The 20299-nt window shown below is 45.7% G+C and overlaps 2 protein-coding genes across 4 annotated transcripts in view; one reads left to right on the forward strand and one right to left on the reverse strand.

The window, feature by feature from the left end:
* The window catches only part of LOC130345157 (LHFPL tetraspan subfamily member 3 protein-like), a 30079-nt gene extending 26456 nt beyond the window's left edge, over nucleotides 1-3623 (forward strand). Inside the window, exons 5-6 of one of the 3 annotated variants that reach the window (XR_008883915.1) lie at nucleotides 100-306; nucleotides 3471-3623. Coding sequence is in view for 1 of the 3 variants with exons in the window: in XM_056554488.1 (XP_056410463.1) it covers nucleotides 3471-3493 (23 nt within the window). In the remaining 2 variants the exon portion in view is untranslated. The remainder of the gene's footprint in view (nucleotides 1-99; nucleotides 307-3470) is intronic. The other 2 variants (XR_008883916.1, XM_056554488.1) reach the window with 2 other exon arrangements.
* Nucleotides 3624-5949: 2326 nt separating this feature from the next.
* Nucleotides 5950-14480, reverse strand: LOC130345151 (uncharacterized). Its single transcript, XM_056554478.1, has 3 exons — nucleotides 14242-14480; nucleotides 8679-9262; nucleotides 5950-8146 (listed from the first exon to the last, which is right to left on the reverse strand). Exons 1-3 carry the CDS (start codon nucleotides 14305-14307, stop codon nucleotides 7852-7854), a joined length of 945 nt encoding a protein of 314 aa, XP_056410453.1. The 5' UTR covers nucleotides 14308-14480; the 3' UTR covers nucleotides 5950-7851.
* Between the last annotated feature and the right edge of the window lie 5819 nt (nucleotides 14481-20299).

Consider the following 20299-nt stretch of genomic DNA (forward strand, 5'->3'; position numbering starts at 1 on the left):
TGTTTCAGAGGAAGGTTTTGGATAGAGACAAGATGACCCAATTCTTGGAGACAACTCCGCTCCCTGATACTAATGATTTGGACTTTTCTCCTTTGACAGCAGAATTGACGGTGGCAGAGGTCAAAGAGGCCATTGATAAGTTACATCTGAAGAAGGCACCAGGTCCGGATGGGATAACAGCAGAATTCTATAAGACATTCAGAGACCTCTTGGCCCCAATCCTCGTGGATGTTTACACAAATTGTCTAGAAAGTCACCTGATGCCTCCATCCATGAGAGTGTCCTCGCTGATTCTGCTGTCTAAAGGTAAAGAGCCGAGTGACATCAAGAACTGGAGGCCAATTGCCCTCTTGAATGTCGACAGGAAGATTCTGGCAAAAATCCTGTTTTCTAGGTTAGTTTGTCTGTCCCCGGCACTGTTGGCAGGCTGTCAGTATGGCACAGTAAAAGGGCGGAACATCTCTGGGGCAGTGATCTCCATAAGGGAGATGTTTGAGAGATGTAAAGCCCTGAGGTGTGGGAGATATGTTGTCAGTCTTGACCAGGCTAAAGCCTTTGACAGAGTAGATCACGAGTATCTATGGGCCACTTTGTCAAAGTACGGTATTCCGGGACAATTCATCGATTGGCTGAAGACTTTGTATTGTGAGGCCGAGAGCTTTCCTCTGATCAATGGTTGGCAGGGTGACACCTTCAGGGTTGAGGCGGGGGTGAGACAAGGTTGCCCACTGAGCCCGCTGCTGTATGTATTTGCCTTAGATCCGTTTCTGAGGTCACTGCAGGAGTGTGGTTTTCAGGGGGTGCCGGTCCCCCACTCCCTGCCCCTGAGTGTTGTTGCCTATGCGGATGATGTGACTGTAGTGATATCTGAGCCTCGTGAGGTGGAGATGTTGTCTATGGCCATCAGAAGTTACTCGGAGGCCTCAGGGTCTCTGGTCAACTTTGAGAAGAGTCAAGCTCTCTGGATATCTGATTCTGATCCAGACTTTGATCTGCCCCAATTTGTGAGAGCCTCCTCCTATATTAAAATCCTAGGGGTCAAATTTGGGAGGGACGATAATGCCAAACTAAATTGGGAAGAGAAGTTGGAAGCCGGAAATGCAAAGGTTCAGCGATGGAAGAACTGGAGGCTGACCTATAGAGAAAGGGTTACAATGTTGAAGACTTACCTGGTCCCCGTCTTCTTGTATGTCTCTGTCGTTTTTCCTTTGCCAGAATGTTTCTCCGCTCGGCTCTTTAGCCTGTTCTTCCAGATGTTTTGGGGGAACAGGTTGAACCCAATAAAAAGAGGGATCACCTACCTACAGAGGAGAGAGGGTGGGTTGGATATGCTGAATCCAAGGGTGTTCTTTGACTCCATGTTTCTAAAAGTTAATTTTGGTTGCATGGACTCAAACAACAGCTCCCTGTGGGCGAATAGTATCAGGGACTGGATATTGCCTTTTGCAGAGTCTTGGGTGCGAGGCGGCAGTCTCAAGAGGGGGAGATGGACGCGTGACTACCTCCCCCCGTACCTGGAATACGGGCTCAGATGTCTGAAGAGATGGCGCATTGAGAAGTCCTATATAGAGTGTAAGACCCGTAAGGACCTGTATGTCATGGTGTGTAGGACGTTCTTCTATTTACAGCCAGCTCTGAAGGACTGTACATCCGCCATCTTACAGGACAGTCTGAGACTCCTGAATAGTGTTAGGCTCCCGAAAAAATTTCATGACATCGCCTGGCTGTCCTTACACGGCAAACTATTTGTCAGGGGGAATTTAAGATATCTGAGTCTGTCAGATCGCAAGTGTCCCTTGGGGTGTCAGGAGGAGGAGACCATGACACATTTTATATTGGAGTGTTGGGGAGGGCGACACATATGGCAGGCGATATCCAGGAAGCTTAAGATCCTGAGACTACAGACCCTAAAATACCCTGAAATTATATATGGTGTAACATCTAGTGTGAGGGACATTGACCGGGAGACGTTATATCTGATCATCACCGTCATAAAATACTATCACTGGCACACCAGAACCCGCGTGTCCATGTACAGTGAACCCTTCCATGATAGGAGAGCAGTGGACCTGATCATGTCAGAACTGAGGTGGATCAAATGTTTGGAGGTCAGGAAGGATGGGAAAAATCGTTCATTATGGAGGAATGTACATATAGAATAATATTCACCTTCATGATGTTTTTGTGTTGTTATTTATTTATTTTCTCTTTAATGCAAGTGTATGATATATAATACGTGATTATTGTTTTCATTTAGTTTTTGTGGTCGAATGTACTGTAATATTTCTGGTTTTTTTTTTTTTACTAATAAAAATTGCCTCCTCTATACAAGAATATAACTACTATAATACTGCCTCCTATATACAAGAATATAACTACTATAATACTGCTCCTATATACAAGAATATAACTACTATAATACTGCTCCTATATACAAGAATATAACTACTATAATACTGCTCCTATATACAAGAATATAACTACTATAATACTGCTCCTATATACAAGAATATAACTACTATAATACTGCCTCCTATATACAAGAATATAACTACTATAATACTGCTCCTATATACAAGAATATAACTACTATAATACTGATCCTATATACAAGAATATAACTACTATAATACTGCTCCTATATACAAGAATATAACTACTATAATACTGCCTCCTATATACAAGAATATAACTACTATAATACTGCCTCCTATATACAAGAATATAACTACTATAATACTGCTTCTATATACAAGAATATAACTACTATAATACTGCCTCCTCTATACAAGAATATAACTACTATAATACTGCCTCCTATATACAAGAATATAACTACTATAATACTGCTCCTATATACAAGAATATAACTACTATAATACTGCCTCCTATATACAAGAATATAACTACTATAATACTGCTCCTATATACAAGAATATAACTACTATAATACTGCCTCCTATATACAAGAATATAACTACTATAATACTGCTCCTATATACAAGAATATAACTACTATAATACTGCTCCTATATACAAGAATATAACTACTATAATACTATCTCCTATATACAAGAATATAACTACTATAATACTGCTCCTATATACAAGAATATAACTACTATAATACTGTTCCTATATACAAGAATATAACTACTATAACACTGCTTCTATATACAAGAATATAACTACTATAATACTGCTCCTATATACAAGAATATAACTACTATTATACTGCCTCCTATATACAAGAATATATCTACTATAATACTGCTCCTATATACAAGAATATAACTACTATAATACTGCTCCTATATACAAGAATATAACTACTATAATACTGCTCCTATATCTACAAGAATATAACTACTATAATACTGCTCCTATATACAAGAATATAACTACTATAATACTGTTGTATATAATTCCATATGATCTTTTTTATTAACCATTTCCCTTCTGTTTTTCAGGATTCCCTCCGGAGACCATGTGATCACTGACCTTATACGCCGCTCATCATTGAGGATCCGCCTCGTATGGATTCAGTGTCTGTGGATATTTTGCGCCTCTATTGTCAAATGTTTTATTCTGTCATAATAAAAAATAATTGTTTATGAAGTGTGGTAGGTGTTGGGTGCGTATGATGTCCACAAAGAAAGGTAGACCGCCAAACGTAAAGCTCCGCCCCTACACAGTAACACCTATTGTGAATAAATCTGCATACGCCCCACCTCTTTGTGGCCCTGTTTGTGGCACGGTACCACAGAAAATGTGTGAAGATAATTGGCCGCAATGTACCCGGCGTGTCAGATCTGTCACACAATGGTTCCAAACAGCCACTAAGGGCCCCCATTGATTTATAATAGGGCGAGCACACACCATCCTCAATACTGATTTCCTATGCTCTTTTTTTTTTTTGCACTATAATTTGCATAATATGTTTGACATGTGATTAAATATGTGGCCTAAGACCAGAATAATGGGAGACAATCTGGTTGCTAAGGACATGCAGCTTCCCTAGCAACCAGGCAACTCAGTTTTAGTGGAGCCTCCTTTAAAGAAACACTTCAGTTTTTGGGGGATTTTCTTTGCCCACATTACTCACTATCGCTAGTCATGCAGCTCTATCTGTTTCATTCCAGCACAGCGGCATCCTTATGTTTTATTACTGTAATGGGGTCATGTGATCACTAGTTACACGGCTTAATGAGTCCAAAGGAAGTCAAGTCTACAGGATGACATCAGTACCTATTAAATCGCTCCTGCTAGCTCACAGACCCCTCCCCACCCAGATCTGTATATTGTTGCTATCTCTATGGGATGAAAATATATAGTAAATATAATTTAGGGGGCCTGATTTGGGTTTGTATTAGGTTTAGGGGGCCTGGTTAGGGTCTGTATTAGTTTAGGGGCCTGGTTTGGGTCTGTATTAGTTTATGGACCTGGTTAGGGTCTGTATTAGTTTATGGACCTGGTTTGGGTCTGTATTAGTTTAGGGGCCTGGTTTGGGTCTGTATTTGTTTAGGGGGCATGGTTTGGGTCTGTATTAGTTTAGGGGGCCTGCTTAGGGTCTGTATTAGTTTATGGGTCTTGGTTTGGGTCGGTATTAGTTTATGGGTCTTGATTGGGTTAGTATTAGTTTATGGGGCCTGGTTTGGGTCTGTATTAGTTTAGGGGGCCTGGTTAGGGTCTGTATTAGTTTAGGGGGCCTGGTTAGGGTCTGGTTAGGGTCTGTATTAGTTTAGGGGGCCTGGTTAGGGTCTGTATTAGTTTATGGGTCTTGGTTTGGGTCAGTATTTGTTTATGGGTCTTGGTTTGGGTCTGTATTAATTTAGGGGGCCTGGTTAGGGTCTGTATTAGTTTATGGACCTGGTTAGGGTCTGTATTAGTTTAGGGGGCCTGGTTTGAGCCTGTTTTAGTTTATGGGTCCTTGTTTGGGTCTGTATTAGTTTAGGGGCCTGTTGTGAGTTTGTATTAGTTTATGGACCTGGTTTGGGTCTGTATTCGTTTAAGGGGCCTGGATTGAGCCTGTTTTAATTTATGGGTACTTTTTTGGGTCTGTATTCGTTTAGGGGACCTGGTTTGGGCCTATATTAGTTTAAGAGGCCAGGTTTGGGTCAGTATTATTTTATGGGGTCTGATTTGTGTCTGTATTAAATTAGGCAGCCTGGTTAGGCTCTGTATTAGTTTAGGTGGCCTGTTGTGAGTTTGTATTAGTTCAGTGGGCCTGGTTTGAGCCTGTTTTAGTTTATGGGTCCTGGTTTGGGTCTGTATTAGTTTAGGGGCCTGTTATGAGTTTGTATTAGTTTATGGACTTGGTTAGGGTCTGTATTAGTTTAGGGGACCTGGTTTGGGTCTGTATTAGTTTAGGGGCCTGTTGTGAGTTTGTATTAGTTTATGGACCTGGTTTGGGTCTGTATTCGTTTAGGGGGCCTGGATTGAGCCTGTTTTAGTTTATGGTTACTTTTTTTGGGTCTGTATTAGTTTGGGGGGCCTGGTAGGAGCCTTTATTAGTTTATGGGTACTGGTTTGGGCCTATATTAGTTTAAGAGGCCAGGTTTGGGTCAGTATTATTTTATGGGGTCTGGTTTGTGTCTGTATTAAATTAGGCAGCCTGGTTAGGCTCTGTATTAGTTTATGGGTCCTGATTAGGCTCTGTATTAGTTTATAGGGCCTGGTTTGTGACCCATATTTGTTTAGGGATCGGGTCTGTAGTTAGGGGTAAGGGGTCTTTCATTTACTGGATATGGTCTGGCGTCTATATAGGGGACTAGTCTGGGGTCTGTATTTATTTGGTGTGTAATAAGGGGGGTGACATTTGCTACTTGTGATTCCCATGCCTCAGATTAGGGGGCGTCTTATATAGTTTGTCAGGGCGCCACTTATCAGAATCTCCTTGATATATGGCATAAGATATAAACATATAAACAAAGGAAGAAGAGCCGGATGTATGGATATACCATTTTAATTACCTGCAGAGCAATATACAATAAGTGACATCTTTTTACTGTTCAGTGCACATCTATGCGGTAAGCGAGGATAGAAAAATAACGCACATTAAAAACTGGGACACAGAGCAGGATGACCATGGATGGGGGACACGGCAGGGTCAGGTATGTAAAGTTATAGATATGGGTCTTGTAGGATTTGGATCAGTGTTGTGTATATGGGAGAAGGGACATTCTGAAGACAACGGGCCTTGTGTACCATAAAGGTTGGTGATGTCCATAGTGACCAATCAGAGGCCGCTTTTCATTGTTACAAAATAAAAGCTGAGTTCTCATCAGGTGCTATGGGCACCAAGGGTACTTTGCCCTGCAGATGGTTTTGATCCATAAGGCCCATTTTATGCTGGTACTGTAAGGACAGATATGTCAAGGGAGGAATGGAACCCCCCGTAGCAGCTTTTTAGTTGATTTATCAGGTGTTGATATGTGTAAACTATTAGATTAAGGTGCAAATATTTCATTGGTTTCTTACATTCATCTTCTCTGGGACGGAGAGAGGATCTGAGTAGATGTAGGACCAGACAATATAAGACAGCATAGGCTTCTTGGGCAGGTGGGCTATCCATCCCTAGGGATCATTGGGTTTGAGTTAGCATCTCACAGAAAATCTAGAATGGCACCGGCTTTTTATGTGCCATTGTGGTGGCTGCTCGGGATGGATGGCCCACATGAGCGTTGACTAGTATTCTTGCCATCTTTATTAGGTGGGGAAAGTCTTACATTCTGCAAGGTCTATGCTGAGTGATTGACAGGCCCGATACTGTACAGCGGACAAGCTGTGACCCCATAGTGGTCATTCTGTCCAGTTATATATAGGACAAGCAAATTACATGTACAAGGGTTCTGCTGGAAGGTACCACGTAGAAGGTCCACCTAGAGTCGGCCATATTTAATATAGAGATGTCATGAGTTCTTATCATTGGGGCATATGAGCAGGTGGATCGGGGGGAATTAGGACAGCCATGTTTAATTTCATGGCCCATCTGGTTGCACCCCCATTGACCAGTAGTAGGACAGACCCCAGCCTCTTCCATTAGGGTTACCATATGCATTAAAGGGGTACTCCGGTGGAAAACATTTTTTTTTTTAAATCAACTGGTGCCAGAAAGTTAAACAGATTTGTAAATGACTTGTAAAATCTTTACCCTTCCAGTACTTTTTAGCAACTGTATGAATTTCTTTTTTGTCTTGTCCACAGTGCTCTCTGCTGACACCTGATGCCAGTATCAGGAACTGTCCAGAGCAGGAGAAAATCCTCATAGCAAACCTATGCTACTCTGGACAGTTCCTGACACGGACAGAGGTGTCAGCAGAGAGCACTGTGGACAAGACAAAAAAGAAATTCACAAAAAGAATTTCCTCTGTAGCATACAGCTGCTAATAAGTACTGGAAGGACAAATATTTTTTAATAGAAGTAATTTACAAATCTGGCACCAGTTCATTTCCACCGGAGAGCTCCTTTAAGACAAGCCAAATGGTAATAGGAGGGATTGGGGTGATGGTAACTGCTAGGGTTAGCCAAATGGTAATGGGGGGGGGGGGGGGGGAATAGGCTAAGTATGACATTTTGGGATAATCTTACAAGTATGACAGCTTTACAGGTTCCGTTGGCCAAGAAGACATCAGATATTGATCCTAGTATCAAATAATGCAGATGTCAACAAATTTGGTCTACGGGTGACCTTACGGTACGTAGACTGGCCAATGACTAAGAGGTCACAGTGTCCGACTGGCAGTTTTCGGATGGATGGACAGATGAGTGGACAGATACAGTTATGGATGTTGTGTCTTGTGAGGAACTTGTGAGTTGTATGAGTATGATGTGGACGGTTATGCGGATTACTACTCGGGGAAATACTTCAGCAGTTGCTCTGTGACCCTCTGATCAGTAAAGTGTTGGGGTCGGCTCTGAATATTGAGGTCGCTCTCGCTCCGCTTCCTGTGGAGCAGCCCATTGGAGGTAAAGTCAGGGACGACGTTATCAGTGTCCAGACGTTTGACACGCAGCAGGTTGGCCGGGGTGTCTTCGTCGCGGTCATCTTCCAACGAGCGCCGCATGCGCCGGGAGGGACTTGGCGGCAGACGCTGGAACATTTCGGCTTCGTTCATTGCAGACAGGACACGGGTTACGAGGTACCTGTGAATGCATTGGACATAATATGAATAGTGTATCAATACTCTGTCATCTGATGTTTCTCTCATTACAAGTGGCCCCTGCCAATTGTATCAGATGTGTGGTGACAGGTCCAGGGCCGGCACCACTTTTAGGTGAGTTAGGCGGTTGCCTAGAGCGACTAGCGAACAACTTATGTACAGGTCACCACCTCCAACACTCATCTGTTGTTGCAAAACTACAACTTCCAGCGTGCCCGGACAGCCAACGGCTGTCCGGGCATGCTGGTAGTTGTAGTTTTGCAAAATCTTTAGGGCCACAGTTTGAAGACCACTATACTATGTCTATGGCCAGTTGAGGGAACCCAAAACCCAACTTCCTCCCCACTTGAACTTTCCAGGGGTGTAGCTTACTTTGCTCTCCACTGGACAGGCAATTACTTCACTGTCCCCATCTCGGTGAAACCATCACAAGACACTCATGTTAGCCCCCCCCCCCCGGCATTGCCCATGGTGACCAATCAGATGGTACTGCTGTTTTTTACACATAATCCTACCTTAGCATGTCTTCGTCGATGGGATATCCATCCTCGTTGGTCTCTTCTGGCTGGAGGTGACCTTCAAACCCCCGGTTCTGCCTGTAATGACTCTGCAGTGCTTGTGCCATCTGGTTTCGCGACATCTGTGGTCTTACCCTGCTGGTCACCACCCCCGTATCATCGTAGTCTTGGTACGGCCTCTGATATTCCACTATGTCCGATGGGACGGGACCCGGAAAACCCTGAAGTTGGTCAACGTAAGCTTTACCCTGGTTGATTTGGTTCCACAGGTGCAGGAGGTTGGCCAGATACATGGTCTCCTTATCTCTCCTCTGACCTTCTTCTACCAACTGCTGGAGGGATGGACTATCGCGAGTGGGTTCGACTCTTCGGGGGTTGCCCATCCTCTCCAAGGCTCGGGCCAGAAGTTCCTCCTGAGGGTAGGCGGCCAACCTGGCGAGCATCGCTTGACTTAGGTCGGGGTACAGAGGCTCGTTGCGCACAGGTTCTGAGGGCATGTAGGACATGTCGGCCTCGTAGGGAAGGCTTCTCCTCAACCTTCGAGCAACTCCAAGGTCATCGTGGGTTAATACACCAAGAGGCTGATGGGTAATAAAGGAAAGAGCTGTAAGTGAGTGTCTCTGCCTTCCAGGCTCCCAGCTATTCCATCGATAGAAATGTGTTTAGCGTTCGGTATTGAAGGACGTGATAAGATTAGGACAATTACAGGACATGGACAAAGACCAGGACTCGGGTTACTGCTCCGAAGAGCTTGCAATCCGAATAGACATCGACGTGGACACTGTGCCACGCCATGATTGTACGCCAGAGGTGCCCATACTGACTCAGGGGCAGGATATGGGGGTGTGCCAACAGAGAGAAGGATCAGGCTGTCAGATTTCAACATGGCCGATCCTTTGTTCCTATAGGGGGTAAGTTGTCGCCAGAGGTGTCTGGCAGAAGCCTACTCCCTTCACAATCCAAGATAACAATATTGTGCTAGAAGTAAGATCGTCAGGGAGGAATCTCAGCTTGGATAGTGGGAGTAGTTGTCCCAGGGTCTTCATTGCTTTAGTGGCTCATTGTAAACTTTCCATATTGAGCAGGGTTTCTTAACCAGTGTACCTCCAGCTGCTGCAAAAATACAACTCCCAACATGTTACCCCACACTATTGTTTCCTGACCAGGGTGCCTCCGGCTGTTCCAAAACTACAACTCCCAGCATGCTAAGCAGAAAATATCATGGTCTGGGCAGTGGATGGGAGACCAACAATGCTCAGAGCAGTGGTTTTCCCAACCAGGCCATTGGCTGTCCGGGCATGCTGGGAGTTGTAGTTTTGCAACAGCTGGAGGCACCTTGGTTGGGAAAAACTGCTGGGAGTTGTAGTTTTGCAACAGCTGGAAGCACCTTGCTTGGGAAATACTGCTGCGAGTTGTAGTTGTGCAACAGCTGGAGGCACCTTGCTTGGGAAATACTGCTGGGAGTTGGAGTTTTGCAGCAGCTGGAGGCACGTTGGTTGGGAAATATTGCTGGGAGTTGTAGTTTTGCAGCAGCTGGAGGCACGTTGGTTGGGAAATACTGCTGGGAGTTGTAGTTTTGCAGCAGCTGGAAGCACACTGGTTGGGAAACACTAACAATATTATTTGGGGGATTATATAGCTGTTTTTCCCAACCAGTGTGCCTCCAGCTGTTGCAAAACTACAACTCCCAACATGTTACCCTACACCATTGTTTCCTGACCAGGGTGCCTCCAGCTGTTGCAAAACTACAACTTCCAGCAAGCTAAGCAGCAAATATCATGGTCTGGGCAGTGGATGGGAGACCAACAATGCTCAAAGCAGTGGTTTTCCCAACCAGGGTGCCTCCAGCTGTTGCAAAACTACAACTCCCAGCATGCCCGGACAGCCAGCGGCTGTCCGGGCATGCTGGGAGTTGTAGTTTTGCAACAGCTGGAGGGACCTTGGTTGGGAAAAACTGCTGGGAGCTGAAGTTTTGCAACAGTTGGAGGCACCTTGCTTGGGAAATACTGCTGGGAGTTGTAGTTTTGCAGCAGCTGGAGGCACACTGGTTGGGAAACACTAACAATATAATTTCGGGGACTATATAGGACAATTGTTAATACCACATAGTATTCTGGGTACTGTGTGACATTTATGGGAACACCGTAAAACATTATTATTTAAAGTGGTATTCCCATCTCAGCTTGTTATCCCCTATCCATCCGACTGCTGGGATACCCCAACCCCCCCCCCTCCGATCCTGAGAACGCAATATAATTGTCCCCAGAATTAATAGAGCGCAAGTGCATCCACCGCACCATTCATTCTCTATGGGGCTGCCAAACTTTCCCAAGTTCAGTGCCTGGAAATATTCTACTGCCCCATAGAGAATTAATAGAGCGGCAACTGCGCAGGTGCGGTGGATGCGCTCAGTTCACTCCCAGGACGACTATGTTGTGTTCTCAGGATCGGAGAGGGGGGTGGAGGGATAGGACATAACGAGCTGAGATAGGAATATGACTTTGAGCACTGTTTGGTATTCTATGGTGGCATTACTTGTGCACTATATAGTGGTATAATATGGGCACTCTAATGCAAACATTGCATGACGCTGTTATGTAAGCGCTGCATATAAATGTACTATGGGGCAGTATTGTTTTGGTACTCTGGACACTGTACAATACTGTATGGCGGTATAATTTAGGATGTGTGTGGTGTTGTTATTTTAGCACTATATACCAATCTTATATGGACACTATGTGAAGATATTAGGTCAGTACTGTATATTGGTATTTTTTAGGCTCTGTATGGTGGTCTTATTTGTGCACTACAGAACAATATTATTTGGGCACTATATGGAAATATAATGTAAGTACTGTATGGGGGTATTATTTAGGCTCTGTTTGGTAGCATCATTTGTGCACTATATAACAGTATTATATGGACAGTATAATATATATAATATAAATTATATATGGGGATATTATGTGAGTACTCTATGGTGGTAATATTTAGGCTTTGTGTGGTAGTATAATTTGTGAACTATATAACAATATAATATAAATGCTATATGGGGATATTATGTGAGTACGTATGGTGGTATTATTTAGCCTCTGTGTGGTGGTATAATTTGTGCACTATATAACAATATTATATGGACACTATATGGGGATATTATGTAAGTACTGTATGTTGGTATTATTTAGCCTCTGTGTGGTAGTATAATTTGTGAACTATATAACAATATTATATGGACACTATATGGGGATATTATGAGAGTATTGTGGTATTATTTAGTCTCTGTGCGGTAGTATAATTTGTGTACTATATAACATGATTATATGGGCACTATACAGAATTAGGTCAGTACTGTATGGTAGTATTTTTACATAAAAGCTCTAGATGACGACAGGTTTTTCCCCACTTGATCTATACAGTTCGTTCTATACAGTGTAATCCTAGGACTATTATTTATGGGGATTTTTCCATTTATTTACATAGAATAAACTACACAGAATTATCTATTCATTATTCCGTACTATATATTTGGGGAATATCCTCGTATATATGGGCACCATGTGATAGGACCCTATATGTGCAGGTGCCCGGCCTATCGCCAGTCCTGTTATTGGTCCCATCTTCTCATTAGCCGGTATCACCCACTAATCCCTGGCATATCTGTATCTGTGACTAATATCCCCGCGGCCCCAGGAGAAAATGTCATTATCGGTAATGAGGTAACGAAGTGCGGTATGGGCTCGGAGGGACGCTATAGCCTATATACACACACGCCAGGATACAGAGCAGGGCTGAGTCATATGGCAGGGTCTCCTAATCACATAAGGGGGCTTATTAGATGAATAATGTGCAGCAGGGATCATGGAGATGAATGAATGGAGAGGACGCCTGGTAACAGCGGGAAAGATGCCCATAGACGAGCCACCACCAGAAGATCACCCTAGAGCAGTGGTCTCCAAACTGCGGACATCCAGCAGTTGCAGAACTACAACTCCCAGCATGCCTGGACAGCCTAGGTCAGTAGTTCCCCAACCAGTGCACCTCCAGCTGTTGCAAAACTACAACTCCCAGCATGCCTGGACAGCCTAGGTCAGTGTTGCCCCAACCAGTGTGCCTACAGCTGTTGCAAAACTACAACTCCCAGCATGCCCGGACAGCCTAGGTCAGTGTTTCCCCAACCAGTGCGCCTCCAGCTGTGGTAAAACTCCAACTCCCAGCATGCCTGGACAGCCTAGGTCAGGGGTTCCCCAACCAGTGCGCCTCCAGCTATTGCAAAACTACAACTCCCAGCATGCCTGGACAGCCTAGGTCAGTGTTTCCCCAACCAGTGACCCTCCAGCTGTTGCAAAACTACAACTCCCAGCATGCCTGGACAGCCTAGGTCAGTGTTTCCCCAACCAGTGCGCCTCCAGCTATTGCAAAACTACAACTCCCAGCATGCCTGGACAGCCTAGGTCAGTGTTTCCCCAACCAGTGCGCCTCCAGCTATTGCAAAACTACAACTCCCAGCATGCCTGGACAGCCTAGGTCAGTGTTTCCCCAACCAGTGTGTCTCCAGCTGTTGCAAAACTACAACTCCCAGCATGCCCGGACAGCCAACGGCTGTCCGGGCATGCTGGGAGTTGTAGTTTTGCAACATCTGGAGGTCCGTAGGTTGGAGACCACTGCCCTAGAGGGCACATTTTGTCAAGGAGCCGGGAGAGGGTACGGCGCCAAAGTACCAAGAAGCCCCAAGAACAGTCCTCAGGGTTGTCCCATAGGGACCATAGACATGAAGACCATCAGATGATAGTCCAGTGTTCCCCAACCAGGGTGCCTCCAGCTGTGGCAAAACTAGTGATGAGCGGCATAGGCCATATTCAAATTTACGATATTTCGCGAATATATGGGCGAATATTTGTCCTATGTTCGCGAAAATCGCATATTTGCAATATTCGCAGCCTTTTTATTTTTTCTCTTTGCGAAAAGTCATCAAAAAATTCGCGGAATATCGCGTGATCTTCCGCAGCGATATTCTCATTGGCCCACAAGCTAAAAAGAAGGGAGGGATCAATATTCGCGAATATTCGCGCGCCAGTCTCACACAGTAAATAGTATTGGAGCCTTCTTGACCACAAGCTGGAAGCAGGGAGGGGTGATAGGATGAAATTTGAATATCCGTAATTGCGAGTATATCGCAAATTTGCGACGTTGGGATATTCGCGATAAAAATTCACATTGCGAATAATCGCGCACAACACTAGGCGAAACTACAACTCCCAGAATGCCCGGACAGCCTTCGGCTGTCCGGGCATGCTGGGAGTTGTAGTTTTGCCACAGCTGGAGGCACACGGGTTAGGAAACACTGCGATAGTCAATGGGCAACTTAACTCCTTGTCTCCCGGGAGCTTAGGAGGGAAATGTATGAAGACGAGATAAAGGAATAATGGGTGACGCAAGGAGACACCGGGGAGCGATCACCAAGGCAATCGGGGAAGATGAAGGATGGGAGTGGATGTGAGGGATGGAGGATGGATGGATGGATGGATGGACGGCCATGGAGGAGATAGAGAGAGACACTGACCTTACTGAGAGCGCTTGGGACAGACACACAGACAGTGACAGCCACCAACAGGATACAGGGGCCCATCCTGACAGAAAGACGCTGCCCTGATATGAGAATGCTGTTACTGCTGGATGGAGCGCCCGGGATCTGACAGAGAATACAGGAGGAGGGGGGGAGCGAGCACCACCCCCATGCTGCATTGTCACAGCATCCGAGGAGGGGAGGGGGAGGGAGCCTCTGTAATGTGGACAACCACTACCTGCTTACCCCTCCTTATACACAGCCAACCTGACACTGGGCTCTAACCTGACATACAGTGAGGGAGCAGATACATCACCGCTATATAGTGTACAAGAGGAGGGGAGGGGGAGGGAGCCTCTGTAATGTGGACAACCACTACCTGCTTACCCCTCCTTATACACAGCCAACCTGACACTGGGCTCTAACCTGACATACAGTGAGGGAGCAGATACATCACCGCTATATAGTGTACAAGAGGAGGGGAGGGGGAGGGAACCTCTGTAATGTGGACAACCACTACCTGCTTACCCCTCCTTATACACAGCCAACCTGACACTGGGCTCTAACCTGACATACAGTGAGGGAGCAGATACATCACCGCTATATAGTGTACAAGAGGAGGGGAGGGGGAGGGAACCTCTGTAATGTGGACAACCACTACCTGCTTACCCCTCCTTATACACAGCCAACCTGACACTGGGCTCTAACCTGACATACAGTGAGGGAGCAGATACATCACCGCTATATAGTGTACAAGAGGAGGGGAGGGGGAGGGAGCCTCTGTAATGTGGAGAACCACTACCTGCTTACCCCTCCTTATACACAGCCAACCTGACACTGGGCTCTAACCTGACATACAGTGAGGGAGCAGATACATCACCCCTATATAGTGTACAAGAGGAGGGGAGGGGGAGGGAGCCTCTGTAATGTGGACAACCACTACCTGCTTACCCCTCCTTATACACAGCCAACCTGACACTGGGCTCTAACCTGACATACAGTGAGGGAGCAGATACATCACCGCTATATAGTGTACAAGAGGAGGGGAGGGGGAGGGAGCCTCTGTAATGTGGACAACCACTACCTGCTTACCCCTCCTTATACACAGCCAACCTGACACTGGGCTCTAACCTGACATACAGTGAGGGAGCAGATACATCACCGCTATATAGTGTACAAGAGGAGGGGAGGGGGAGGGAGCCTCTGTAATGTGGACAACCACTACCTGCTTACCCCTCCTTATACACAGCCAACCTGACACTGGGCTCTAACCTGACATACAGTGAGGGAGCAGATACATCACCGCTATATAGTGTACAAGAGGAGGGGAGGGAGCCTCTGTATTGTGGACAACCACTACCTGCTTACCCCTCCTTATACACAGCCAACCTGACACTGGGCTCTAACCTGACATACAGTGAGGGAGCAGATACATCACCGCTATATAGTGTACAAGAGGAGGGGAGGGGGAGGGAACCTCTGTAATGTGGACAACCACTACCTGCTTACCCCTCCTTATACACAGCCAACCTGACACTGGGCTCTAACCTGACATACAGTGAGGGAGCAGATACATCACCGCTATATAGTGTACAAGAGGAGGGGAGGGGGAGGGAGCCTCTGTAATGTGGACAACCACTACCTGCTTACCCCTCCTTATACACAGCCAACCTGACACTGGGCTCTAACCTGACATACAGTGAGGGAGCAGATACATCACCGCTATATAGTGTACAAGAGGAGGGGAGGGAGCCTCTGTATTGTGGACAACCACTACCTGCTTACCCCTCCTTATACACAGCCAACCTGACACTGGGCTCTAACCTGACATACAGTGAGGGAGCAGATACATCACCGCTATATAGTGTACAAGAGGAGGGGAGGGGGAGGGAACCTCTGTAATGTGGACAACCACTACCTGCTTACCCCTCCTTATACACAGCCAACCTGACACTGGGCTCTAACCTGACATACAGTGAGGGAGCAGATACATCACCGCTATATAGTGTACAAGAGGAGGGGAGGGGGAGGGAGCCTCTGTAATGTGGACAACCACTACCTGCTTACCCCTCCTTATACACAGCCAACCTGACACTGGGCTCTAACCTGACATACAGTGAGGGAGCAGATACATCACCGCTATATAGTGTACAAGAGGAGGGGAGGGAGCCTCTGTATTGTGGACAACCACTACCTGCTTACCCCTCCTTATACACAGCCAACCTGACACTGGGCTCTAACCTGACATACAGTGAGGGAGCAGATACATCACCGCTATATAGTGTACAAGAGGAGGGGAGGGGGAGGGAACCTCTGTAATGTGGACAACCACTACCTGCTTACCCCTCCTTATACACAGCCAACCTGACACTGGGCTCTAACCTGACATACAGTGAGGGAGCAGATACATCACCGCTATATAGTGTACAAGAGGAGGGGAGGGGGAGGGAGCCTCTGTAATGTGGACAACCACTACCTGCTTACCCCTCCTTATACACAGCCAACCTGACACTGGGCTCTAACCTGACATACAGTGAGGGAGCAGATACATCACCGCTATATAGTGTACAAGAGGAGGGGAGGGAGCCTCTGTATTGTGGACAACCACTACCTGCTTACCCCTCCTTATACACAGCCAACCTGACACTGGGCTCTAACCTGACATACAGTGAGGGAGCAGATACATCACCGCTATATAGTGTACAAGAGGAGGGGAGGGGGAGGGAACCTCTGTAATGTGGACAACCACTACCTGCTTACCCCTCCTTATACACAGCCAACCTGACACTGGGCTCTAACCTGACATACAGTGAGGGAGCAGATACATCACCGCTATATAGTGTAGAAGAGGAGGGGAGGGGGAGGGAGCCTCTGTAATGTGGACAACCACTACCTGCTTACCCCTCCTTATACACAGCCAACCTGACACTGGGCTCTAACCTGACATACAGTGAGGGAGCAGATACATCACCGCTATATAGTGTACAAGAGGAGGGGAGGGGGAGGGAGCCTCTGTAATGTGGAGAACCACTACCTGCTTACCCCTCCTTATACACAGCCAACCTGACACTGGGCTCTAACCTGACATACAGTGAGGGAGCAGATACATCACCGCTATATAGTCTACAAGAGGAGGGGAGGGGGAGGGAGCCTCTGTATTGTGGACAACCACTACCTGCTTACCCCTCCTTATACACAGCCAACCTGACACTGGGCTCTAACCTGACATACAGTGAGGGAGCAGATACATCACCCCCAAAAAGTGTACAAGAGGAGGGGAGGGGGAGGGAGCCTCTGTAATGTGGACAACCACTACCTGCTTACCCCTCCTTATACACAGCCAACCTGACACTGGGCTCTAACCTGACATACAGTGAGGGAGCAGAATCACCAACATATAGTCTACAAAAAAAGATCGCACCTCCATCGGTTATACAGAGATCGGGGATCAGACCTCTCACCTGCTCCTTATATACAGAGATCAGACCTCCTACCTGCTCCTTAGGTACAGAGATCAGAACTCATGCCTGCTCCTTATATACAGAGATCAGGGATCAGACCTCATACCTGCACCTTATATACAGAGATCACAAATCAGACCCCATACCTGCCCCTTATATACAGAGATCAGGGATCAGACCCCATACATGCTCATTATATACAGAGATCAGGGATCAGACCCCATACATGCTCATTATATACAGAGATCAGGGATCAGACCCCATACATGCTTCTTATATACAGAGATCAGACCCCATACATGCTCCTTATATACAGAGATCAGGGATCAGACCCCATACATGCTTCTCATATACAGAGATCAGACCCCATATATGCTCCTTATATACAGAGATCAGACCCCATACATGCTCCTTATATACAGAGATCATGGATCAGACCCCATACATGTTCCTTATATACAGAGATCAGGGACAAGACCCCATACTGTACATGCTCCTTATATACAGAGATCAGGGACCAGACCCCATACTGTACATGCTCCTTATATACAGAGATCAGGGACCAGACCCCATACTGTACATGCTCCTTATATACAGAGATCAGGGACCAGACCCCATACTGTACATGCTCCTTATATATAGGGATCAGACCCCATACATGCTTCTTATATACAGAGATCATGGACCAGACCCCATACATGCTCCTTATATACAGAGATCATGGACCAGACCCCATACATGCTTCTTATATACAGAGATCATGGACCAGACCCCATACATGCTCCTTATATACAGAGATCATGGACCAGACCCCATACATGCTTCTTATATACAGAGATCATGGACCAGACCCCATACATGCTCCTTATATACAGAGATCATGGACCAGACCCCATACATGCTCCTTATATACAGAGATCATGGACCAGACCCCATACATGCTCCTTATATACAGAGATCATGGACCAGACCCCATACATGCTCCTTATATACAGAGATCATGGACCAGACCCCATACATGCTTCTTATATACAGAGATCATGGACCAGACCCCATACATGCTCCTTATATACAGAGATCATGGACCAGACCCCATACATGCTCCTTATATACAGAGATCATGGACCAGACCCCATACATGCTCCTTATATACAGAGATCATGGACCAGACCCCATACATGCTCCTTATATACAGAGATCATGGACCAGACCCCATACATGCTTCTTATATACAGAGATCATGGACCAGACCCCATACATGCTCCTTATATACAGAGATCATGGACCAGACCCCATACATGCTTCTTATATACAGAGATCATGGACCAGACCCCATACATGCTCCTTATATACAGAGATCATGGACCAGACCCCATACATGCTCCTTATATACAGAGATCATGGACCAGACCCCATACATGCTCCTTATATACAGAGATCATGGACCAGACCCCATACATGCTCCTTATATACAGAGATCATGGACCAGACCCCATACATGCTCCTTATATACAGAGATCATGGACCAGACCCCATACATGCTCCTTATATACAGAGATCATGGACCAGACCCCATACATGCTCCTTATATACAGATAGCTCCTAGTTCAGCCTAACTGGCACCATTCACATCAATTTTCCACTACTATAAAATTATTCAGGCAAATATTATTTTCCGCTGACGAAGGAGGAAATGTGTTTGTGATGGTCTCTGGATAAATAAGACCCCCGCCGCGTATGGACGTGTACCATAGGAAGAAACAACTACCAGATAACAGATAGAATGGAAAATTCCTCTAATCGGGCGCCTACATTATAGGGAAGAATAGTGATCACCAACCGGAGGTTAAAGGGGTACTCCACTGGAAAACATTTTGTTTTAAATCAACTGGTGCCAGGAAGTTAAAAAGATTTCTAAATTACTTCTATTAAAAAATCTTAATTCTTCCAGTACTTATCAGCTGCTGTATGCTCCACAGGAAGTTCTTTTCTTTTTGAATTTCATTTCTGTCTGACCACAGTGCTCTCTGCTGACACCTCTGTCCATTTTAGGAACTGTCCAGAGTAGGAGCAAATCCCCATAGCAAATCTATCCTGCTCTGGACAGTTCCTAAAATGGACAGAGGTGTCAGCAGAGAGCACTGTGGTCAGACAGAAAGGAAATTCAAAAAGAAAAGAACTTCCTGTGGAACATAGAGCAGCTGATAAGTACTGGAAGGATTAAGATTTTTTTAATAGAAGTAATTTACAAATCTGTTTTACTTCCTGGCATCCGTTCATTTAAAACAAAAAGGTTTTCCAGCGGAGTACCCCTTTAAGCACGTGCAAAACTACAGGTCCCAGCATGCCCGGATAGACTGTATTAAAATGTTTTTAGGAATTCCTTCTGATACAATGCACCAAATCTCCTGCAGTAAAAGACACAATTCTAGAAAACAACTCCATTCTTCCTTTACTTGTGTGTCCATGGCATCTTTACACAGCTTATACCAGTGTTTCCCAAACAGGGTGCCTCCAGCTGTTGCAAAACCACAACTCCCAGTATGCCTGGACAGCCTTCGGCTGTCCAGGCATGCTGGGGGTTGTGGTTTTGC

This window comes from Hyla sarda, unplaced genomic scaffold, assembly GCF_029499605.1.
Source record: "Hyla sarda isolate aHylSar1 unplaced genomic scaffold, aHylSar1.hap1 scaffold_746, whole genome shotgun sequence".
Classification (NCBI taxonomy): domain Eukaryota; kingdom Metazoa; phylum Chordata; class Amphibia; order Anura; family Hylidae; genus Hyla; species Hyla sarda.